This window comes from Mytilus californianus, unplaced genomic scaffold, assembly GCF_021869535.1.
Source record: "Mytilus californianus isolate M0D057914Y unplaced genomic scaffold, xbMytCali1.0.p SCAF_1, whole genome shotgun sequence".
NCBI classification, from domain to species: Eukaryota; Metazoa; Mollusca; class Bivalvia; order Mytilida; family Mytilidae; genus Mytilus; species Mytilus californianus.
Window position 1 is genome coordinate 45679047 of NW_026262581.1, and position 26588 is coordinate 45705634.

The window sequence follows — 26588 nt, forward strand, 5'->3', positions numbered from 1 at the left end:
AGGCTAAATCATATACCATGCAAAAGCATATCATCTATACTATCTTTTTTGCCCGGTCGTCAAATATTCGTACAGTGCATTTTTTAGCAAATGGCGATGAAAGGCCAAGGACGGACAATTTCTTATTTTAAAAGACGTTAGCATTTTTGCATATTCTGTCTTTGGAATAACAAATTTCTGTATTGAAATGTTAAAATTATAAGAACAGAGACTATTTGTCAATTATCAACCACACTTTATAATATTAATGACGTATTTTTAATTAATAGCGCCCTTTTCCAGAAATTACAGTGAAAATGATAAAAATGAGTGAAAACCAAAATATTTGTCTGTGATTCATATGAATTGTTATTCACCACCAAATAAATAACATATTGCATTTAGTGCTAAGGAAATTTTTGGCATCATCACATTACTGCAATCACGCTTCTTGCTAATTACACAATCAATCATAACAACCTATACAGTTGCCCAAGAAAACCACCATCTGCAAAATGATTACTTTTTAGCTATTTTACGTGAAAAAAGAGTTAATGTAGTCAATTTAAGGTTGAAGACACACCATTGAAAAATGCAAAAATGTTCGAAGGCAATAATACTCGCGGGATTCATGCTTTTAATGGGGAATTTAGGGAGTCAAACGTTGATATTTCAATATGTAGTTGAGTTGCCAGCCTGTTAAAAACTCTTTTGCTTTTTCTTGTTATGTTGTTTGTTATTTTATGATTATCATTAAAAGAAATAAAAGACTTTATGTAAAAGTATTAAGCTAGCCCAAAAACTAAATACATAAATAGATAATTACATACTAAGTTTAAAAGTAAATAAATGAAATGTTGAATTTCAAATATTTCTCTTAATCAAATCAGAAAAATTGTTTTCTTGGTTGTTTCAACTGCATCGTGCATTGACGGAAAAAGTTAAAACTATTATATTCTAGACACTGAACATGAACTTTGTGTCTGTCCGTAGTAAGAAACTCTATTGAACTACGCAATGCTCTTATACAAAATTGACATGTTGTAGTTACATGTTGAAATTGGCAAAACCTTTTGGAATTTCGGGTCCCCAATGCTCTTCAACTTCGTACTTTATTCGGCTCTTTTAACTTTTTTGATTCGAGTGTCACTTGTGTCTTATGTAGACAAAACGCGCGTCTGGCAACAAAATTTAAGTCTGGTATCTATGAGTTCATTTACAACTACTGGGTCAATGACACTGCTGGTTGGGGTTTCCTACCCGAGGGTATCACCAGCTCACTAGTCAGCACTTGTGCGTTGACATGAATTAGCACTGATATGGTCATAAATGTAAATTAACTGTTTACAAAACATTGCATTTTTATAAATACTACGGCTTTTCTACCCCGGGAGTAGATAACCTTAGCTGTATTAGACAAAACCTTACGAAATGTTGGGTACTCAATGCTCTTCAACTTCGTGCTTTGTTTGGTCTTTTAAACTTCTTTGATTTAAGTGTCACTGATGAGTCTTTTGTAGACGAAACGCGCGTCTAGCGTACAACGTTTAAAACCTGGTATCTATGAGGATTTTTATATACATTGACTTACAATCTATTTCTTTTGATTTGAAAATTCTAGTAATTCGCAAAAATTAAAGTTATAATTAGACTTCCGAAATAGTAACATTGTTACCTACAGAATAGATAAGAAAATAAATTACTAGGTATGTGTCACACCAAAAATTCAACCAATCATCACCAAGAAGTTTTGAAAGTAGGCAAACAAACAAACAAAACAGAGCACTTTTTAAATTGATGCGTTAAACCCAACTGTTGTTGACCTGGCAGCGGTTTTCATACTTTATTTTCATACAAAAGAGTTATTTATCTAATTACAAAAGTCACGTAAATAAATTGGTTGCCAAAAATAGTTGATTTGAAGTATTCTCCTTTCCAAAACTATCTTATGGAGAAAACATCTAAAATGTTATCCAATCAATAACATGAATAAATGAAATCTTTTTTTTTATATTCCAATGTTTTGCATGATATAATCTGTTCGTTTGGTTTTCTATTGGTGCGATCTTCTCATAACTGCAATAAGTTTTTGTTATTATTTGACCTAACAAAAACCCATACAAAATGCTATGTTTAAATGTGAGATAAAGAAGCGTAAAAAATGAGATCATATACAGCCGGGACTTTAATGGGGTGATTGAATTGCTTGCTATTTAACTCGTTTTGAATGTGTTTATAATTAAAACAATCACATCCTGTACAATATGTAAATGTGCACTTTAAAACTTTGAACTTCACTAAAATTTACCAAGCGATGTATCAAAGAGGAGTATATTACTCATCACAAAGTTTTTTTTGACTAATGGATGGACATATGAATGTAAGAAAAAACATAAATGGGCGTAGGGACAAGATGATTCCTACATTTCCGATAAAATACACAAATAGCACCATGAACTAAGCCAAAAAAGTAGGACAGACAAACAACAGTTCTCAAAACACTACCAAGAAACGCACGACTACTACGTTTAAACCATTGGTGATTGAAGTTAGTCAGGAAGGGTAGTTAATCTTCCACAATATAAATTTTCAGTCATATATAATAAAACAAATAATATACTAAATTAGTATGTAATAATGTGCTTTGTGCAAATGCCCCTACTGTGAAGAGGACTGTGGATCAAGCATATGCTATACTTGGAAACATAGTAATTAAGCACTATCATAGCTTCATTTCCATCAGAAATTTAAAGAATTATATTTGTGAGGTGTACGCATGTTATATGCAAATTGTTTTTTTTATTATTTCAGAAAGGATCGTATGAAGCTTACAGATAATTTATTTAGAAATATGGTCACTTAAATCCTCTTCCGACCGGCATTAAAAACCCTTGCCAAAATGGGGTGTCCGTTTGGCTGTGTGGGATGTTCAAGTACGCAGCCACGTCCGGTGAGAATAGGGGTGTGTAGATAGTTGTGTTAGTTCTTTGATTAACTGAATAGTAGTATACTACTACCTTTTAACTAAAAAAAGATAAAATAAATTGAAATAACGGTAACAATGCACGATCGACGCAAACCAGAAGCAACAGAAAGTGTTTATTGACAAATAGAGAAATGAAAAGATACAAAAGTGGGCACTTAAAACTCGAGAATCCAAGACAGTGGTTGTAGTTGTCATATATGTATTTTTTTTTGTAAATTAGTTTTTGAATTCTTTTTCATTTTTCATGTCGGGGCCTTTGGTTTAAACAATATTTTATTCGATAAGTCAAACCATGCTATATAATATAATACAGTATAAACAATAGGATCCAGAAACAAGCAACATTGCTTATTTTAATCTGTCTCCAAAAGAATATTGACATACAATATAGTGAATACTTGGAGCATGCTCTGTCAATTGGATATATTAAGAATAGTAAATACAAAATAAGATTGATTATATAGTTTGAGAAAAAAGGGAGAAAAAAAACACAAACAAAAAACAAACAAAAAACAAGTGAATGAAATGAGCTGAATGAAATGCAAGGAAAACATATAAATGAAGCTTTCATATTATGGTGTGAATCTTTTACTTTTCAATATTATATATTTCTATACCAATACAAAAAGAGTACAATTTTCGTCATCAGTTAAACAATCTGACCGAAAAAGCAAAATATTTACATCAATACGCTGCGGAAAATCAGCCAGAGAATTCAGTAGCACTTGGCGTATGTTAGTATAGTAAGGACACATCAACATCTTGATGCATTTAATAAACTAAAACACATTCTAAACCCCATCCTTGAACTTGTTTGTCATATTGGTAATGGAGTCTTTATTAAGCAGTCTTTAGAACTGAGGGGGTCAGACCCATATCAGACAAGCTTATGATTGTGTTTTTTACATAAATTTATAATTGAACTCTTAAAATATGTTCTATTATATTGTATTGTATTTAAAATGTATAATTGTTTGTTTGTATTGCTTGACCCTTATGGGTGTAATTTTGCAATTTATTAATAAAAAATTAGAGCTTGTTTTTATAGCACCACAACGACAATTTGGCGAATCCACTAAATTACGTAAAAATAATTGGAGTCTAAAGCACTCGAGTTCATTCGCAAGCGTGTCGGAGCCTTTTATAGCCGACTTTATACGAAATGGTTTTTCATTGTTGAAGGCCGTACGGTAGCCTGTAATTACTTTACTACCACTTCGTTTTAACTCTGGAGGATAGTTGTCTCATTGGCAATCACCACATTTCCTTATTTTTATATATATAAAGGCATCAATATTAAATACGAACTGAGGAAGTACTAGTAGTATATATGAAGGTTGTTTGGGTTGGATTGGGATGGGAATAGTATAAAAATCTAACTTCTATGTCCTAACTTTCTTGTAACGAACGCCACATTGATCAAGCACGCCTAAAATTTTCTTTATATACTGACCACCAAAAATGTCCGTCCAAAAATGAATTCGAAGCTACTATAAATAAAAGATTTATAAATAAGGTTTCCGAATAGAAAAAAGGAATAACTGCTCTTTATTGACGACAAAATTCCTGTCATACAATTTTATTCGCTTTATTAAAGATGAACAAAATTGAAATGTAATTGGACAATCATAGAAAAAATGCACAATAGTTTGTATTGAATTTAAGGATCTTTGCAAGACTTTCTTAATAGCATAAAATATTTTTGACAATTATCAATTTCTGAGTTAATCATCTGCTACCATTTTAGAAATTTCTCAAGGGGCGGTTGAAACATATGAAAAATGTATGGGTGCACCCCTGTCAATGATACCGCTAAATAATGCGGCGGGGTTAAACATGTTTGCAAGTCAATCCTTGTAAAACACAAGATAAGAATTGACTATATAAAACAGTTGGAAAGGACTTGACTCGTCATCTAATGCATTCGGCAAACAATGTTCAACGAGCTTATTTGGTTGTTTTCGTTTAGGCGAACTTGGACCAACATCTGTATTTAAGAGAGGCTCAAAATCCCTAAAGTAAAAGATATTGAAGTTTTATTGGCTGTAATATATATATTTTTTAACTTTATTTCATCTGGAATAACGTGGAAATTCCTAGTCTTCAATAAAAAATTGCCTTACGATGTGCGCTGGATAAAACATTTCAATTATGGCTTTGTATGACTGATAACTTCATGGTTGACTACTTCGACAAGAGTTACAGATGCAAATTTACTATGAAACACAGAAAAAGGTACTGCTCCCATCACGAATACATTAAAAAGACATGGTTTTGTGACGGTTTTTGTCAACGAATTGTATAGTGATTATTTGAAAGAGAGAGCAACGAACTTGACATATTTGGTGAAACGAACAATACAGTATAAGATGAACTTATATAGAACGATATCGTGTTTATTTGGACTTTTAGGGAACATTTAAAGGCACGTGGTAATTTTACGTGTAGTTAATTATCATTGCTTAAAGTATTGCTACACAAAAGTTTATGTAAGAAAAGATATTGAACAAGGTTTACCTCATAAAATGTATAAAATTGCACCATGCCTGTGCGTTTTGCATCTAGCATTTTCATTTAACGTTTTTCATGTTTTTTACAAAATCGGAAACTTGCAACAATTTTATAATTGATTAAATAAACTGCCATGTACACATTGAGTCACATAAGTTCTAAAAGGCATTCGAAATTGTCGTCATCCAAAATGTTGTCCTGATTATCGCTTCGAACGCGGCAACGTCCGGATTCATTTGTGTCGGGGTTATACGGGGTGGTAACAGTTGTTAAATTATTTGCTATATTAATTTTTTACTTTTAGAATTAATGGCAGTACCTACCATCCACCTTATTACCTGATCTTATATCACAGTTTTCCCCTCGAACTTGCACTATGCGGTTGTCGAAGTTATGACAAGAAGTGCATGGTTATAAGGGCACTACATATGGAAAAAAGCTGTTAGTGAATTATAAAACGTGAAGACAATTGTTCAATAATAGTACATTTCTGAAGATTTTGATAAGTTAAAGAATTTTCTTTTGAAAGAAAGTCTATGTACACTTGTTTCATAGTAAAACATTCAAGTATATAAAACATATTCAACTTTTTTTTTAATTTGAAGTATCATATGAGTTTAATGATCTTTAATGTTAAAACTGCACATTTAAATATCATAATAATATTATGAAAATGTTTCACTTCACAAAATGTAAACAAAAAATGTGTACACACGAACGATCAGTGTAAACTGATTAAATAACCAGGAAGGAGAGTATAAGGTCTGATTTTAAATCTAATGTTTTGTTTATTTTTAAATCAATAATCAAAATGGCGACTTCGTTTCGAAAAGCACAACATAATTTGCCGTGTCAATTATGTGAACAAGACACAAGAATTAAATGTAAGTGCATTGACTGTGATCTATTGATGTGTGCAAAATGTCAAGAAAAAGTTCATTCTAAATTTAAACATGCAAATATGCATAAAGTTGTTGACATCAAAGATATTGCCTCGTATCAAAATGAAAACAGTGGTACAACTGATCTTAAAATCATCGCATGTGACATTCATACTTCCCAAACAGTTTGTTTATTTTGCGTTTCTTGTACACAGCTAGTTTGTCCTTTGTGTATAGCAAATTTACACCAAAAGCACGATTTGACAGAAATCGATAAAATCTATGCTGAAAAAATATCACGTTACAAGAATATGAGGAGCAAAATTGATGGAGACATTATGGTTCAGGTTGAAGAGAAATTAAGTTTCCTTCAAGTGCAAACAATATCTGATGATCTTGAGTTTAAAAAATTAAGAGCAGATATTTTGAGAAAGGAACAAACTTTGTCTAAAATATTTAGAAAGTATTTTGAGGAGCTTTTATCAACAGTAGATATGACAAGAACGAACAATGAAATAAAATTAAAAGATCTTGAGAGCACACTTAAATTGTCAAAGAAAGACCTTCTCGGTCATAAAAGTACTATTGATGATATAGTAAACTCTAAGGATCCTTCAAAGGTGCTGTCAAAAGAAGTTGATGAATTAGAGGGTAAACTTGACGAAATAGAATTAAACAGTACTCCTACAAGTTCTGCAATCGTGAAATTTCTCGAATCTACAATTCAACCCGAAGTATCAAAGTTGGTTGGGTTCTTGGTGTCCGCTTCCGTCAAAAACACATATTGTGTCGATCACTATGTCTGTAGTATAACAGTCCAAGACAACAATTCGCTATGGTTATATTACGGTAGCTACGAAGGAATTCGGCATGTTGATCCAGACAGAGACATGAGCGTTATAGACGAATTTCGCGATATTAATGCGCTTGAAATTGCAGCAGGGAAATCCAACTGCTTGTTCTATACAACTGGAAATCAAGTTCAGATGTTATCACCTAATAAGAAAACAAAAGTTTTGCACAATTTTTCACCTCACCAACCAACTACACTTCTTATTACCGAAGATAATATCGTGGTAGGAGTAATTGAGGACAAAGGAAAGAAATCAAAAATTCAACTTCAGGCCAAACTAGTTGTTCTCGAAATATCGGGAAAATCAAAAGCGACATATGAAAATGATAGAAATGGCATACCGCTATTTATTTACCATTTTCCTCGAAGTATCACAGCAACCGAAAATGGCGGACTTTGTTTTATCGACTGTCGTTCAATAGATGACTATCTCGGGCGTATAGTCATGTTTTCTGAAAACCGATTTATTCAGTGGGCCTATGAAGGAAACCCTTCTATTAATACAAACGAATATCCATTTTCTGCTGTTGAAGTACTTGCTACAAAATCAGAAAACGTTATTGTTTCTGATAAATTTACAAATACATTACATATTATATCAAAACACGGTGATATTCTGTCTATGATGGATTTATGTCACGTTGGAATCGAAAAACCCGGAGTAATGGCAATTGACAAAAGTGGATACTTATGGGTCGCTGTACATGGGCGATGGCTTTATCGCTTAGAATTATCTGGAATGTAATACCCGAAAACAATAACAATACTTTTGTTTTTATGGCGCAAATGTAAAACACCTTTGTATGATTTTTTTTCAAAGAGAAGTAATCTTGAGTCACACATGAATTGTCATAATTACTTAAATAAAGTTTTCTTTCGGGTTTCATTAGTTGGAATCGCCGTCACATATTGCAGTCTAAAAGACCGTTTTGTTATGACGCTGTAACGTAATTCAAACAGATCATAGAAAACTCTTTTGGTATCGCCTTTCCCAGAAATCTTGCTGCTTTTGCTATGTAAGAGATAGTACAATTTTCTTACTGACGTAAATCATATGGAGATCGATTGTATTACGGTAATTTCCTGCAAGATAACAAAGTCCTTGATTTCCATCTGTCCATTTAGGAAATGCTAAGGTACAATACAAAATAAGTCGAAGAAAATCAGACAATACCATCAACAGAAGAAAAATTTGAAAAGAAAACGCTACACTTAAAAAAATTAGAAGTAACATGAACCCAACAAAATACAGGTGAACTCAAGTTCTCAGGAGGAGTAAGCCTAAATGAAATATTGTTTTACCAACAACAAAAAAAAAAAAAAAAAAAAAGAAAAAGAAAAAAAGCTCACGTTTATAAATAAAGGCAACAGTAGTATACCGGTGTTCAAAAGTCGTAGATCGATTGATGGAAAACAAATCCGGGTTACAAACTAAAACCGAGGGAAACACATCAACTATAAGAGGAAAACAAAGGAACAACAAGAACACTGAAGTGCAACAAAAACAAACGCCAACATACATAGAAACGAACTATTTGATAACAACTGCCATATTCCTGACTTGGTACAGGACATTTTAAGAAAAAATGGTGGGTTGAACCTGGTTTGATGGCTAGCCAAACCTCCCGCTTTATGACAATGTTAAAAAATATTGCTAAAATGACAACACTACTTGACAGAAATACAGCACAAACACACGCAATAACATTCATCACAGAGAAACGCACAAACAAATAATATAATAGTTGACACAACATGTAAACCGCAGAACAACGACAAACACCACAGGATATCACAAACAATGACGCGCTTACGTAACTAACATGCTAACTCGAACTTTATACAATTATTTTCACAATACTCGTCCAAACAATTTTCATGACAATGATGGTATTGAAAGGCAATTTTTTAATAATTTGGACTACTAACGATAATACATAACACATTATCCAACCGAAACCATCAAACATCAAAAATAAATACATGAATGTAGGATGTACAAAATACCGAGACACGTCGTATAGCAATGCAAATTCACACTCGGTATAACAGTCATATTCTGGAATATGACAATGATGGTATTGAAAGGCAATTTTATAATTATTTGGACAACAAACGATAAGATATAAAACATTATTCAACCGAAACCATAACAAAAACTTCAAAAATGAATACATGAATGTTGGATGTACAAAATACCGAGACACGTCGTATAGCAATGCAAATGCAGAGAAATGGGAAATTGAAAATTGGGAAGTTGAAATCATCCAGTTTGTCATAGATTTTAGTGTGAAGTCGTCCATCTGTGTCAATATTGAGGAAAAGATCAAGGTATGAAGTAGTCCTTCTTGTATCAGTAGTATCCTTAATTTCAAGTTCACTGGGATATATGAGATGCAAGTACTGACTGAAATATGGGTTATTATTATAACTCTTACATACACATTTGCACGCATGCATCAAGTTCAAGTTTCGTTGTAAAGGACAAGGCAAAACATGTAAACGTGGAAGTGGTTAACTTGTTTGTTGATGCATAATCCCATTTTCAGACTCTTTGCAGAAGCGGCTATACGTAAATCATCGTTTGTATTGGTGGAGGAAGCCGGAGTAACCGGATATAACCACCTACATTCGGCAGGAAAACTCTTAATCCTTGTCAATCAAGATTCAAGTCGAATACATCATGTTACCATTAAGGTTCGAACTCCCAACCAATGAGTTGGCTGACAGTTAGAATTGTAGATGAACAACTTGTACATATTTGGTAAAGAGCCTCCATCCTTTGAGTCATATTGTCAATGTTTATGTAACATTATCTGTTTGTTTAATGTTGAAGACCAAATGTTTAGGTCTAAAAATAGCGCTCGTTCTACATTATGGATATCGATTGCAGTTGGAAGATAATAATTTGTGGGTTGTTCATCAGCTATAATTTATGGCTTGTTCATCACCAAAAACAATGTGCCGCAAATGAGACTGGAATTGTCTGCCTTGGAAGAACAGTTAATTTACTTTGTTTGCATAATTTGGGATCATGTTAACAAAGCATGCCTGTCTTGAGTCCTGAAAATCCCTTGGAGAAAGATGCTGCTTTGTGATTCCTCACCTACATTTAGATATAAATAGAGAAACAGACTCGAATTTCCAAAATGAGGGTTAATGTTTCAAAAAAAATAAATTGTCTGTATTTACAAATTTTAAATCTGTTCATCGTATATTAATACTGAAAACATATGTAACGAAAGAGCTTGATGTATTTTTTACTATTATTATATACCAGTCGTAAGCTGAACCCAGGATCTCTGACACAGTTACATGTAACCTCTACGAATTGAGCAAAATAAGTACTAGTACGGCTGAGGAAAGGTGGTTTTAAGTCTACTGGGTCAAGGAAAGCAACTACAGTGTCCAAACCCATACTATTTAAAACGAAAACCTCAATATGAGCCCAGATATAATCTCAGACCATGCCAAAAATACCACTTTACCACAGTGAACCACCGCTCTATGAAATGAGCTAACTTAACGCTCTACTAAATTAGCAAACAGAGAGCTGTTAGGTATAAATCCACTGGGTCAAGGGGGAACACAGATATTCCTGTTCATCTTTATATCATATTCCGTTGAAAGTATAATGGTAAAGATGACCTTCCCTGCAAACACTGGGAAATTTAACTCTTTAATGTTTTGCTTGTTCTCTGCGGGGATGTTACTGATTTTCAGTACACACGTTAATTTTCCGGAAAAAAAGTTAAAAAATGTTTTTAAGAAAACCTAAATAAAGTTATTATATCACTCTTCATGTGCATGATGTAGAACGCGTATTTTTCTATATATACCGGCTGTAAATGTCACTGGAACACGCCAATTCTCCGTATATATAAAGTCTGAAGCAGTAAGTCAAGAGATTCAGGAAAAATATATCTACAAAATTAATATTTTATCAGAAAAGATTAACAATTTTGAATATACCTTTAAATCGTTATATTCACAGAAATACAATGTTTTATATTGAAAGCCTACACTGTAATAATTGTGCTTAGAGCCTAAACATTTCCTAAACATGTTTAAGTCTAAACATGTTTAGGAAAGTGTTTACATGCTATGCACATATGATTCCATAATGTCCTCAATCTAAACATGTTTAGAATTACAACATGTAATGCCTTACATGCTTAGAGCCTAAACACGTCGTGACCTTTGCGATTCAAAAAGATACCACGTGATTGAGAACGCCGCATGTTTCCGCCTTCAAATGCACCAGAACAAAGGAATAAGGAATTCAAAACGGACCAGGAGAGCCGATTAAAAACACAACTGTAAAAGGAATATATATGTAAGTTTATGACTTTTATTGTAAGTACAATTTGTATATACACGTATTATCAAAATATAAATGTTGCCGTTATATACTTAAGGTTTCAAATTTGTTTACGTGATAAGGAATTTCACACAGCTTCACCTTCCCCCTTTTTAAAGGATTTCCTTCCAAAATATTACAAATAGATAAAAAAAAACTGTTGTACTTTAGATTTTGTGTTAAGTTTAAATTGAAAATACTGTAGTAACGTTTGTGCTTTAAAACATTTATTGGGAAAAAAAGTTTGAAAAAAGAAATAAGAACTAATCACGTGATTTTCAAAATGGAGATCTCCTTCCCCCTTTTTACAAACCTCAAGTGTGGATCCTTGCCTGGAATCTGTCCAATAACTTAAAATTGATAATGAAAGCAATATATTTCGTTTTATTTAAACTTAGTACGTTAGCAATCTTTATTTATTTCTCAAATTAATAAGTGTCCAGTATTAATAATATTTCTGTAAATAATTTCAGAATACAGAAATGACAGATACAGACATTTAATGATACTGTTAGTTTGGATCTAGCTGGTGAACCAACAAATTACAGCACAAAAGCCTAAGCAATACCAAAAATATGCAGGGTGAGTTATTTTATATTTTTTTAGATACACGTAGGGCATTTTTTAACGTGTTATGTCATTTGTAAAGGGAAGCTGTTTTCTTGATCTTTTTCGTCCTTGATAAGTTAAGACAAACTGTTAGCTTCAACAAAGGGAAGGTAGGTAGATACAATTTTATTATTCCACAAAAACTGTGTTGGAAAATGTCCTGGACTAAAACACTGATTACTGAAAAGTGCCTATTTAATATGTAGGATAGGCATGAATATAAGGATAGGTTGGGCGGCAGGAAATAATATAGTAATATGTATTTGCACACACACACACACACACACACACACACACACACACACACACACAATAACGCTTTATGTCTTATACATTAAATGGATATGGTATGAAACAAAATTTATTGGTACAATTATTTAAGTGATGTATTTTCTACTTCAGTTTAGAAAACTGAGAAGACAGAAATTCAAAGACACCTGAAAGGTTATAGTGGAAACTAAAACAAATTGATAACAACTGCCACGGAATTGTGGAAGGACTGAGGATGGATTTAAACCAGGACATTGATACATGTAACATCATTTTGAGACTCACCTTTCACTATACGTATGGGAGTTATCCGCTCCTAAGCAGTATCAAATTCTAGAACTTTTTAACAGTACATTTTATAGGACCAAAAAAGAATTTTATATGAATGCCAATTATCTTAATTATTGTAAAAAAAGTAGAAGACATTACTATGGAGAATAACAATTAATGGATCAACTATCATATAGCAAAGATATATGTACGCAGTTTATATTCATATAATCTACACATATCAGATGTATTTGTTTTCAAACTTGGTGAATAAAATATAAATAAATCAAAATTGCTTTTCTTATTTGTTTTAACCTTTTAAAGTATGATTATTTAACATGATAGTTTACATTTATTGCATATACACGTTGTCTTTCATTGATGTAATGTGATAAAAGGAATATTGTATAATGCACGGAAATACGAGGGAAAATAATGTATGTCAGGCAATTTTCAAAGTGATAGAAGAATCATACACAAATGTTTAAAATAAGCACCTTTAAGAGCTGGTAATTCTTAATTCTGTAAAACAAATGTACCAAAGCAAATTAAAATCTTTAGTTTCAACCAAATTAAAAAGAACTTCACGTACAACCCTAACAGGAGAATTCAGTGTCCACCAGTGCTTTTACAGCAAAAGCTACAGAACAAGAAATTATGGAAACTATATGAATATATTTTATGATTTGCATTGAAAAAAGGTGTGTATTGAATAATTTACATGTTTACATTCTAAACACGTTTAAGCTAAACATGTCATCAGATTAAACACTTGAAGGACAAACACGTTTAGACTGTAAACACTTTCCTAAACATGTTTAGATATGAAACATGTTAAGCCCCTAAACATGTAACCAATTCGTTAACATGAAATCTGCTTAGGAAAGTGTTTAGGCCCTAAACACAATTTTACAGTGTAAGTAACGAACCTTTTATCAGACCACTACATATTGTAATAGATTTGAAAACAAAATATTAATTATGGAAATGTCGGAGGGAAGAAAATATAAATCAGTACAGATAAAATCCAACAAGTGTATTAAAATTGTCATTTACACAATTTTTCAAAGTCGAAAACCAGAATCATTTCAAGTAATGATTTATTTAATAAAATTGAGAATGGAAATGAGGAATATGTCAAAGAGACAATAACCCGACCAAAGAGCAGACAACAGCCGAAGGCCACCCATGGGTCTTCAATGCAGCGAGAAAATCCCGCACCCGGAGGGGGTCCTCAGCTGACTCCTAAATAAAATTGTGTGCTAGTTCAGTGAAAATGGACGTCACACTCGACTCCAAAACATATAAATGAACTAAAATTAAAAAAACATACAAGACTAACAAAGGCCAGAGGCTCCTGACTTGGGACAGGAGCAAAAATGCGGCGGGGTTAAGCATGTTTTGTGAGATATCAACCCTGCCCCTATACCTCTAGCCAATGTAGAATAAAGAAACACATAGCAATACGCACAGTAAAACTCAGTTTAAAAGAAGTCCGAGTCCGATGTCAGAATAGGTAATATTTGAATTTTACTTTCTATATTATTTGTTTTCTATTACTAAATAGTTGTCTTCTTTATGAAGTAAATATACGATAGGTAATAATTATTGCACCTATTTGGATTCATTACAGGTATATTAAATAACACGATACAATTCGTCGTGTAAATCTTATAATGATGTATTTCCCATTTGGTATAATAGTGGTTTATCTAAATTAAACAATGTTGTTTTAGGAATTCATCCTTATATTTCTATTGGAGAAAGATCATGGATTTATCAACTGTGTAATATCCCCAATTCTGGACTGCTGGATTTGCTAAGAATTGCATTATGAATTGCATTCATGGTTCATAGATTGAGAATTGCATTAAGAATTGCGTTCATGGTTCATAGATTGAGTTTAAAATATGCAAAAAATAAGCATAGTACTACTAGTAAGATAATTTTAATAACACTTATTTTGTAGCAAGAATACCTGAAAAAAGTGGAGATACAACACTAAAAAATATTTTTCTCGGAACTAACAAAATGAATAAGCCATTATAATCCAATGGGAGTGTGAAAATATAACACTTTAGTTCTTACAAAGGCCCGTATAGCGTATTAGACATCTCGTATCATAGTTGTATAGGGAGATGAGGGAGATAGACCATTACACTTGGATATAAAATATATAGCTACATGATTGTATCTCCATTTTTACAGCGGATAACCGTAAGGGCATTCCGGTGTATTGCTATCGCCTAGATTTCCATTACGTAACATTCGTTTTGGGTTTTTAACCGATCTATAAACATGGCGAATATGTAGACATCATCAAGTGCAAACTAACATTCCTTATCGCTTGTTATAAATTCATTTCTTCAATGAATACTCATCAAATACTTTTTAAAGAAGATAAATTAATAATATTAAAATGTTTTGTTGTATGTATATACATATAAGTAAAAAATCATTAATATCTATGCACACGCATGCGGAAGAATATCTGAAGAACGTTTGCAGTCTCAAGGAACGATAACTCTGCATGGATGATTAAACATTTTTTGCGGGAAAATACGAATGCCTTCGAATTCTCAAATCCATTCTATTAGAAAAATCGAATTATTACATAAGAGTGTCCACCATGCACTTGCACTGCACTATTATAGTAGAATAGAATGATATACAAATGCATGAAAATTATATATACATGTAACTGTAATATACAAGTATTAATATAATTTATAACAATAAACCAGAGTATACTGATTTGTATCACTACAATATAATAGTCATTACAGTGAGGTTGAATTCCCTGTCATTAATTTATCATCCACGCACGAACTTGTCCCAGAAAAAGATTAACCTCACTTTCAGGTATAGAGATGTGATTTTTTTTCTGAGACAAGTGCTTGTCGGACCATTCAGAAGAACTTGCGGTCATCCGATGTTCAGTCTTCAGTACTTTGATTATCAAACGTGGACATAATAACAGTGTAAGATTTTACTAAAAATCAATATGGAATGATCATTGGATACATCGTCATATATATATCAATAACCACACATTTGTAGTCTTCTTTTTCGTGTGAATACCACTGTCACTCTAAGACCCCGTTCACACTAGCTTTTTTTTAATCGATCTGAATTTGAATCGATCTAAATAGAACCAGTTAGCGTTCATATTATATTTAATCCTCAGATTTAATCATAATGATCTCCATGATCTTTATCGGTCTAATCTGAACCACTGCATTCAAACTACAAGTTGAAATGCAATTGATCTGACCTAATTACTTGTAAAATTGTAAACATTGTGTATAAATAGAAATAATTAAACAAATTTATGTGTTGATACACTGAACCACACACTTGAAACAAAAACATGGATGAAGTTATTGTTTCTCTTGAATCACAAGTTCAAATTTTCATACTGGTGTTCTTGCAGTTTTTATTAATTTTGTAACAAAAAAACTGTAGCAAGGAAGTTACAACATGAAGAAATGCTGCGGTTCCTGAAAAAAGATTCAACAGAAGAAAAGAAGACACAGATTTCGCAAATTTATGCTACGGCGAAGACAACTTTTTATACGACCGCAAAAAAATTTTGATTTTTTGCGGTCGTATATTTGTATGACGTTGGCGTCGTCGTCGTCGTCGTCGTTTTCGTCGTCGTCCTAAGACACATTGGTTTTCGCACAATAACTTTAGTTGAAGTGAATGGATCTCTATGAAATTTTATCATAAGGTTCAATACCACAAAAGGAAGGTTGGGATTGATTTTGGGGGTTATAATACCAACAGTTAAGGAATTAGGGGCCAAAAAGGGGCCAAAAATAAGCATTTTTGTAACTTCCAGACATTAACTTGTGTTTAAGTGTATGGATCTCTCTGAAATTATACCACAAGTTTCCATACCACAAAAGGATGGTTAGGATTGGCTTTGAGGGGTTATGGTTCAAACCGTTTAGGAATTAGGGGCAAAAAAGGGGGAAAAACAAGGGTGTCCTGGTTAAGAGAAGATTTAAAAGCAGTGTAAGGGAGGTTATCCAAAAACAAAATTGTACAATGTTGTACAATGTTGGATTACCTCCCTTACACTGCTTTTAAATTATCTATTTAAGACTTTTATGATGTATTTAAATTTTATCTCATTTCAGTTTTCAGAAATTAATAAAAATTTCTTCACATATTTTTTTTTTGCAAAAAAAAGGTGTGGGATCAATACGCAACAGCATAGTGTTTTGCACAAAAGCAAAAAAAAAAATGGGTTAATTTTTATTTATTTTTTTTTTGGAAAAGGGGGGGGGGTCAATTCGCACAGGCATAGTGTAGTGCACAAAAGCAAAACATTGAATATAAATTCAAATCATTGACCAATTCTAAGTTCTTTGCCTACAGTTATTATGTGTCAGAAACCTATAATGTATCAAATATTTAATTACAATCCAAATTCAGACCTGTATCAAGCGCGAATATTTTGTCCATTTTTGCCCCAACTGTTCAGGGTTGGACCTCTCTGGTCGTATCCAGCTGCACCCGGCGAAGCATTTTATTTTTCGTTTGTTTTACTTGCATGTACACAAAGATAAAATTGAGAATGGAAATGGGGAATGTGTCAAAGAGACAACAACCCGACTATAGAACAGACAACAGCAGAAGGTCACCAACAGGTCTTCAATGCAGCGAGAAATTCCCGCACCCGGAGGCGTCCTTCAGCTGGCCCCTAAACAAATATATATACTAGTTCAGTGATAATGAACGCCATACTAAACTCCAAATTGTACACAAGAAACTAAAATTAAAAATAATACAAGACTAACAAAGGTTAGAGGCTCCTGACTTGGGACAGGCGCAAAAATGCGGCGGGGTTAAACATGTTTATGAGATCTCAACCCTCCCCCTATACCTCTAGCCAATGTAGAAAAGTAAACGCATAACAATACGCACATTAAAATTCAGTTCAAGGGAAGTCCGAGTCTGATGTCAGAAGATGTAACCAAAGAAAATAAACAAAATGACAATAATACATAAATAACAACAGACTACTAGCAGTTAACTGACATGCCAGCTCCAGACTTCAATTAAACTGATTGAAAGATTATGTCTTCATCATATGAATATCAGGCACAATCCTTCCCGTTAGGGGTTTAGTATCATACCATCATAACATATATGAGAAGAACATAACCCGTGTCATGCCAACAACGGGTTTTTAAATAAATGTGTTTAGTGCCGATGCAAAGACCCTATAAGTGAATCAATATTAACGCCAAAATATGCAATCTTTAATGACCTGACAACAGTATCGTAACTATATCTCTTCTTAATAAGTCTATTTAAAGGTTTTGTTAGCTTCAGAGGTGAATACTGACATTTTTGTGCTTTATAAAGAATATTTCCATAAATAATTGGATGTGAAATACCTGAACGTATAAGAAGTCTGCATGTTGAGCTATATTTACGAATGATGTCCTTATACCGATGATAAAATTTAGTAAATGTTTTGACTAGTTTGTGATATCGAAAACCCTGGTGTAATAATTTTTCAGTAATACATAAATTTCTCTCGTTAAAATCTAAAAAACATTGTTACAAACACGAGCGAATCGTACAAGTTGAGATATATAAACACCGTAAGATGGTGACAAGGGAACGTCACCATCTAAAAATGGATAATTAACGATAGGAAATGAAAAATCATCTCTTTTATCATATATTTTAGTATTAAGCTTTCCGTTAATGATATAGATATCAAGATCGAGGAAAGGGCAGTGGTTATTGTTAGTATTAGCTTTATTTAAAGTAAGTTCAACAGGATAAATTTCTTTAGTATACATACTGAAGTCGTCATTATTGAGAGCCAAAATATCATCCAAATATCTAAAAGTATTATTAAATTTGTGTATCAGATGTTGTTTCGATGGGTCTTTGCTGATTTTTGTCATAAATTGTAACTCATAGCAATACAAAAAAAAGGTCCGCAATAAGTGGTGCACAGTTAAGGTCTGTTAACAGAGAAATATTGGTTAAACAACGAACCACCGATATATACAGGGATGATATGTTATATTACACGTGTAGTTTTGCCGCTATACATGCGCATAACTTATTTTCGATTCAATCGTACTAGTTCAAACCGACCTTTGCGTTCACATTTAAAGTTTAAAGTCGGTTCACTTTATATCGATTCAAACTAAACTACCTCTTTTGGCGTTTTAGTTTAGACCGATTAAAGATCGATTCAAAGCGTTCACGTACATTGGCCCTTAAATCGATCTCAAGTGAACCGATCTAGTTTAAATCGATCTAAATGTCCTAGTGTGAACGGGGTCTTATTTAATTATTGTCAGTATATTATTTCAATTGTACTATATACGCTGTAAAAAGTGTGTTTAGGGCCTAAACACATTCTAAGTACATTTCATGTTAACGAATTCGGGTTACATGTTAGGGGCTAAACATGTTTACTATCTAAACATGTTTAGGAAAGTGCTTACAGTCTAAACGTGTTTGTCCTTGAAGTATTTAGTCTGCATGATGACATGTTTTAAATTTAGGTTAAATGTGTTTAGAATGTAAACATGTAAAGTATTAACTATAAACTCCTTTTTCAATACATATAGTTTCCATAATTTCTTGTTCTGTAAAAGCAATGTGGACACTAAATTCTCCTGCTTAGGTTGTACGTGAAGTTTATTTTTATTCGGCCGAAACCTAAGATTTTGCTTTGCTTTGGTACATTTGTTTTACAGAAATATGAATTACCAGCCCTTGAATTAAGGTTTTTTTGACATTTGTGTAGGATTCTTCTATTTCTTTGAAAATTGCCTGACATGCATTATTCCCGCGTATTTACGTGCATGATACACTATTCTTTCATCACATTACATCAATGCAAGTCAACATGTGTATGCAATAAATGCAAAAATTCATGTTTAATAATCATACTCAGTATAAAAGGTTAAAACAAACAAGAGAAGCAAATTTGATTTCTTTACATTTTATTCACAAAGTTTTAAAAATAAATACATTTGATTCACGTAGATTATCTGATTATAAACTGCGTACATATATCTTTGCTAATATAATTAAAACTGATTGATCCATTAGAATTGTTATTTTCCATAGTAATGTCTTCTATTTTTTTTACAAAAAATTACATCATTGGCATTCATATGAAATTCCTTTTGGTTCTATAAAATGTCATGATAAAAAACTTCTAGAATTTGATACTGCTTTGGATAGGATTACTCCCATACGTTATATATAGTTAAAGATAAGTCTCAAAATGGTATTATCAATGTCCGCCGTGGCAGTTGCTAATCAATTTGTTTTAGTTCCCACAATAACCATTCTAGTGAATTTTGTCTTCTCCGGTTTAGGTTTCTAAACTGAAAATTACATCAATTAAATAATTGTACCAATAAATTTTGTTTCATACCATAACATTTTAATGTATAAAATTTAATTGTTTGTGCAAATAAATATTGTATATTATTTCCTGTCGCCCAAATTACCCTTAAATTGTATGCCTATCCTACAACATTAAATTGGCACTTTTTAGTAATCAGTGTTTTAGTCAAGCATATTTCCCTACATAGTTTTTGTAAATAAATAAAATTATTTGGACTTTATGTATCTACCTACCTTTCTTTTGTTCTGCCAGAAAGCAGCTTTCGTAGGCTGTGATCAATATTTGAAGCTAAAAGTTGTTTTAATTTATCAAGGGTGCATGAAAAAATATGAAATAACTCACTCTGCATTTTGTTGTTTCACTTTGACTATTGTACTGTAATTCACTAGTTCACCAACCAGATCCAAATAAACAATAATTTCTGTATCTGTCATTTCTATATTCTGAAATTATTTACAGAAACATTACTACTACACTAATTTATTTGATAATAAAAAAAAAATGCTAACCTAAGTTTTAAATAAAATATTTTAAGCTATTGGACAGAATCGGGCAATGATCCACATTCGAGGTTTGTAAAAAAAGAGGGGTCTACTCCATTTTGAAAATCACGTGATAAGGTCATATTGAGTTCATTTTAGGCGCAAAAAGATATCGCCCTATTTCTCGATATTTTAACTTTTTTTTAATATATTTTCATAAGCACAGATGTTACTTTAGTATCTTTAGTTTATACTTAAACACAAAGTCTAAGATACAACAGTTTTTTTTTTGTGTTTACAACATTTTGGAAGGAAATCCTTTAAAAAGGGGGAAGGTTTAGTGTGAAATTCCTTATCACTTAAACACATTTTGAAGTCTTTAAGTTGAGGTAACAGTTATATTTTGATAATATATACTTACAATAGAAGTCATTAACATATATATGTTGTGTACAAGTTATTATTTTGTACAAATTAAAATTTGTATTTTGACTTTGTACAAATTGTAATTTGTACAAAAAGTGATTGTACAAATTACAATTTGTACAAAATTTGACTTAAATTCACTGATAAATTGTGCAATAATTTTTAGACTTGACTCAAGCTATCGAACAATTGTAGCGAACAATTAGCCAGCGAACAATTAGGAGGTATAACTAAAAACCACAATTCACATAAGACAATCACGTTTTTTTCGAGCTAGCGAACAATTACAGAGACCTAGCGGACAATTATGAGAATATTCAAAATATTAAACAAAAACGAATAAAAAAAATTAAAACAAAAGGGATACCATAAAGATTTTGACCAATTTATAGAGATTGTGACAGGCAACGACTGTAAAGGTAACATAGAGGAGACATTATCGTATCTAATAAGACAAACTCCAGAATGGTTTATGTTTAAAAATCTGAAGTTAAGTTTAAAAACGAAAAGGGAGGAGGGGGCATACATAAAGTTGATTTTTTTTACCCATTTATAGAGAATGTGACGGTACACGACTGCATAGGTGATGCAGCTGAGACATTAGCGTATCTATTAAGACAAATTCCAGGATGGTTTATGTTAAAAAAATCTGAAGTTAGGTTGAAAAAATTGTAATTAAAAACGAAAAGGGGGATACCTTAAGTTGATTGTTGACCCATTTATAGAGATTGTGACGGGCAACGACTGCCTATAGGTACTGTAGAGGAGACATTGGCGCAACGTTTAGGAAATTTTCCATAGTGGTTTATGTTCGAAAATCTGAAGTTACGGTTAAAAAACTGAAAATTTTATTGTGAAATTGACAAAATGAGATTAGGGGGGTAGGCCAATTTAAGTTAATTTTGGACCAATTTGAAGAGACTGTAACGGGCAACGACTATATAGGTGTTGTAGAGGGGACATTGGCGCATCGTGTAAGAAAATCTTCAGAGTGGTTTATGTTCGAAAATCTGAAGCTACGGTTAAAAAACTGAAAATTTTTATTGTGAAATTGACAAAATGAGATAAGGGGGTGGGGGGTAGGGCACTAAAAGAAAAATTTGGACCATTTTAAAGAGATTGTGACGGGCAACGACTATATAGGTGTTGTAGAGGATACATTGGCGCATCATTTAAGAAAATCTCCAGAGTGGTTTATGTTCGAAAATCTGAAGTTACGGTTAAAAAACTGAAATTGTGAAATTGACAAAATAAGATTAGGGGGGTAGGGCACTAAAAGAAAAATTTGGACTATTTTAAAGAGATTGTGACGGGCAACGACTATATAGGTGTTGTAGAGGAGACATTGGCCCATCGTGTAAGAAAATCTCCAGAGTGGTTTATGTTCGAAAATCTGAAGTTACGGTTAAAAAACTGAAAATTTTATTGTGAAATTGACAAAATGAGATTAGGGGGGAAGGGCACTAATAGAAAAATTGGACCATTTTAAAGAGATTGTGACGGGCAACGACTATATAGGTGTTGTAGAGGAGACATTGGCGCATCGTTTAAGAAAATCTCCAGAGTGGTTTATGTTCGAAAATCTGAAGTTACGGTTAAAAAACTGAAATTGTGAAATTGACAAAATGAGATTAAGGGGGTAGGCAAATTTAAGTTAATTTTGTACCAATTTCAAGAGATTGTGACGGGCAACGACTATATATAAGTGTTGTAGAGGAGACATTGGCGCATCGTTTAGGAAAATCTCCAGAGTGGTTTATGTTCGAAAATCTGAAGTTACGGTTAAAAATCTGAAATTATATAACTGACAAAATGAGATTTGGGGTAGGCCAATTTAAGTTAATTTTGGACCAATTTCAAGAGATTGTAACGGGCAACGACTATATAGGTGTTGTAGAGGAGACAATGGCGCATCGTTTAAGAAAATCTCCAGAGTGGTTTATGTTCGAAAATCTGAAGTTACGGTTAAAAAACTGAAATTGTGAAATTGACAAAATGAGATTTGGGGGTTAGGCCAATTTAAGTTAATTTTGGACCAACTTCAAGAGATTGTGACGGGCAACGATTATATAGGTGTTGTAGAGGAGACAATGGCGCATCGTTTAGGAAAATCTCCAGAGTGGTTTATGTTCGAAAATCTGAAGTTACGGTTAAAAAACTGAAAATTTTATTGTGAAATTGACAAAATGAGATTAGGGGGGTGAGGCACTAATAGAAAAATTTGGACCATTTTAAAGAGATTGTGACGGGCAACGACTATATAGGTGTTGTAGAGGAGACATTGGCGCATCGTGTAAGAAAATCTCCAGAGTGGTTTATATTCAAAAATCTGAAGTTACGGTTAAAAAACTGAAAATTTTATTGTGAAATTGACAAAATGAGATTAGGGGGGTAGGGCACTAATAGAAAAATTTGGACCATTTTAAAGAGATTGTGACGGGCAACGACTATATAGGTGTTGTAGAGGAGACATTGGCGCATCGTTTAAGAAAATCTCCAGAGTGGTTTATGTTCGAAAATCTGAAGTTACGGTTAAAAAACTGAAATTGTGAAATTGACAAAATGAGATTAAGGGGGTAGGCCAATTTAAGTTAATTTTGGACCAATTTCAAGAGATTGTGACGGGCAACGACTATATATAAGTGTTGTAGAGGAGACATTGGCGCATCGTTTAGGAAAATCTCCAGAGTGGTTTATGTTCGAAAATCTGAAGATACGGTTAAAAATCTGAAATTATATAATTGACAAAATGAGATTTGGGGGTAGGCCAATTTAAGTTAATTTTGGACCAACTTCAAGAGATTGTGACGGGCAACGATTATATAGGTGTTGTAGAGGAGACAATGGCGCATCGTTTAGGAAAATCTCCAGAGTGGTTTATGTTCGAAAATCTGAAGTTACGGTTAAAAAACTGAAATTGTGAAATTGACAAAATGAGATTTGGGGGTTAGGCCAATTTAAGTTAATTTTGGACCAACTTCAAGAGATTGTGACGGGCAACGATTATATAGGTGTTGTAGAGGAGACAATGGCGCATCGTTTAGGAAAATCTCCAGAGTGGTTTATGTTCGAAAATCTGAAGTTACGGTTAAAAAACTGAAAATTTTATTGTGAAATTGACAAAATGAGATTAGGGGGGTGAGGCACTAATAGAAAAATTTGGACCATTTTAAAGAGATTGTGACGGGCAACGACTATATAGGTGTTGTAGAGGAGACATTGGCGCATCGTGTAAGAAAATCTCCAGAGTGGTTTATGTTCAAAAATCTGAAGTTACGGTTAAAAAACTGAAAATTTTATTGTGAAATTGACAAAATGAGATTAGGGGGGTAGGGCACTAATAGAAAAATTTGGACCATTTTAAAGAGATTGTGACGGGCAACGACTATATAGGTGTTGTAGAGGAGACATTGGCGCATCGTTTAAGAAAATCTCCAGAGTGGTTTATGTTCGAAAATCTGAAGTTACGGTTAAAAAACTGAAATTGTGAAATTGACAAAATGAGATTAAGGGGGTAGGCAAATTTAAGTTAATTTTGTACCAATTTCAAGAGATTGTGACGGGCAACGACTATGTATAAGTGTTGTAGAGGAGACATTGGCGCATCGTTTAGGAAAATCTCCAGAGTGGTTTATGTTCGAAAATCTGAAGTTACGGTTAAAAATCTGAAATTGTATAATTGACAAAATGAGATTTGGGGGTAGGCCAATTTTAGTTAATTTTGGACCAATTTCAAGAGATTGTAACGGGCAACGACTATATAGGTGTTGTAGAGGAGACAATGGCGCATCGTTTAAGAAAATCTCCAGAGTGGTTTATGTTCGAAAATCTGAAGTTACGGTTAAAAAACTGAAATTGTGAAATTGACAAAATGAGATTAAGGGGTTAGGCCAATTTAAGTTAATTTTGGACCAACTTCAAGAGATTGTGACGGGCAACGACTATATAGGTGTTGTAGAGGAGACAATGGCGCATCGTTTGGGAAAATCTCCAGAGTGGTTTATGTTCGAAAATCTGAAGATACGGTTAAAAATCTGAAATTGTATAATTTACAAAATGAGATTTGGGGGTAGGCCAATTTAAGTTAATTTTGGACCAATTTCAAGAGATTGTGACGGGCAACGACTATATAGGTGTTGTAGAGGAGACAATGGCGCATCGTTTAGGAAAATCTCCAAAGTGGTTTATGTTCAAAAATCTGAAGTTACGGTTAAAAAACTGAAACTTTTATTGTGAAATTGACAAAATGAGATTAGGAGGGTAGGGCACTAAAAGAAAAATTTGGACTATTTTAAAGAGATTGTGACGGGCAACGACTATAAAGGTGTTGTAGAGGAGACATTGGCGCATCGTTTAAGAAAATCTCCAGAGTGGTTTATGTTCGAAAATCTGAAGTTACGGTTAAAAAACTGAAATTGTGAAATTGACAAAATGAGATTAAGGGGGTAGGCAAATTTAAGTTAATTTTGTACCAATTTCAAGAGATTGTGACGGGCAACGACTATATATAAGTGTTGTAGAGGAGACATTGGCGCATCGTTTAGGAAAATCTCCAGAATGGTTTATGTTCGAAAATCTGAAGTTACGGTTAAAAAACTGAAAATTTTATTGTGAAATTGACAAAATGAGATTAGGGGGGTGAGGCACTAATAGAAAAATTTGGACCATTTTAAAGAGATTGTGACGGGCAACGACTATATAGGTGTTGTAGAGGAGACATTGGCGCATCGTGTAAGAAAATCTCCAGAGTGGTTTATGTTCAAAAATCTGAAGTTACGGTTAAAAAACTGAAAATTTTATTGTGAAATTGACAAAATGAGATTAGGGGGGTAGGGCACTAATAGAAAAATTTGGACCATTTTAAAGAGATTGTGACGGGCAACGACTATATAGGTGTTGTAGAGGAGACATTGGCGCATCGTTTAAGAAAATCTCCAGAGTGGTTTATGTTCGAAAATCTGAAGTTACGGTTAAAAAACTGAAATTGTGAAATTGACAAAATGAGATTAAGGGGGTAGGCAAATTTAAGTTAATTTTGTACCAATTTCAAGAGATTGTGACGGGCAACGACTATGTATAAGTGTTGTAGAGGAGACATTGGCGCATCGTTTAGGAAAATCTCCAGAGTGGTTTATGTTCGAAAATCTGAAGTTACGGTTAAAAATCTGAAATTGTATAATTGACAAAATGAGATTTGGGGGTAGGCCAATTTTAGTTAATTTTGGACCAATTTCAAGAGATTGTAACGGGCAACGACTATATAGGTGTTGTAGAGGAGACAATGGCGCATCGTTTAAGAAAATCTCCAGAGTGGTTTATGTTCGAAAATCTGAAGTTACGGTTAAAAAACTGAAATTGTGAAATTGACAAAATGAGATTAAGGGGTTAGGCCAATTTAAGTTAATTTTGGACCAACTTCAAGAGATTGTGACGGGCAACGACTATATAGGTGTTGTAGAGGAGACAATGGCGCATCGTTTGGGAAAATCTCCAGAGTGGTTTATGTTCGAAAATCTGAAGATACGGTTAAAAATCTGAAATTGTATAATTTACAAAATG

At 33.0% G+C, this 26588-nt stretch overlaps 1 protein-coding gene and 1 long non-coding RNA gene across 2 annotated transcripts; both read left to right on the top strand.

Moving 5' to 3' along the window:
• Positions 1–6236: 6236 nt before the first annotated feature.
• LOC127702157 (tripartite motif-containing protein 45-like) lies at positions 6237–8094 on the top strand. The gene has a single exon (XM_052206266.1). The coding sequence runs from the start codon at positions 6288–6290 to the stop codon at positions 7953–7955; it is 1668 nt and encodes a 555-aa protein (XP_052062226.1). The 5' UTR covers positions 6237–6287; the 3' UTR covers positions 7956–8094.
• Positions 8095–23794: 15700 nt separating this feature from the next.
• Positions 23795–26097, top strand: LOC127703441 (uncharacterized). The gene is made up of 3 exons (XR_007982987.1): positions 23795–24422; positions 24794–24978; positions 25354–26097. It is a non-coding gene; the product is annotated as an uncharacterized LOC127703441 (long non-coding RNA).
• The last annotated feature ends 491 nt before the right edge of the window (positions 26098–26588 follow it).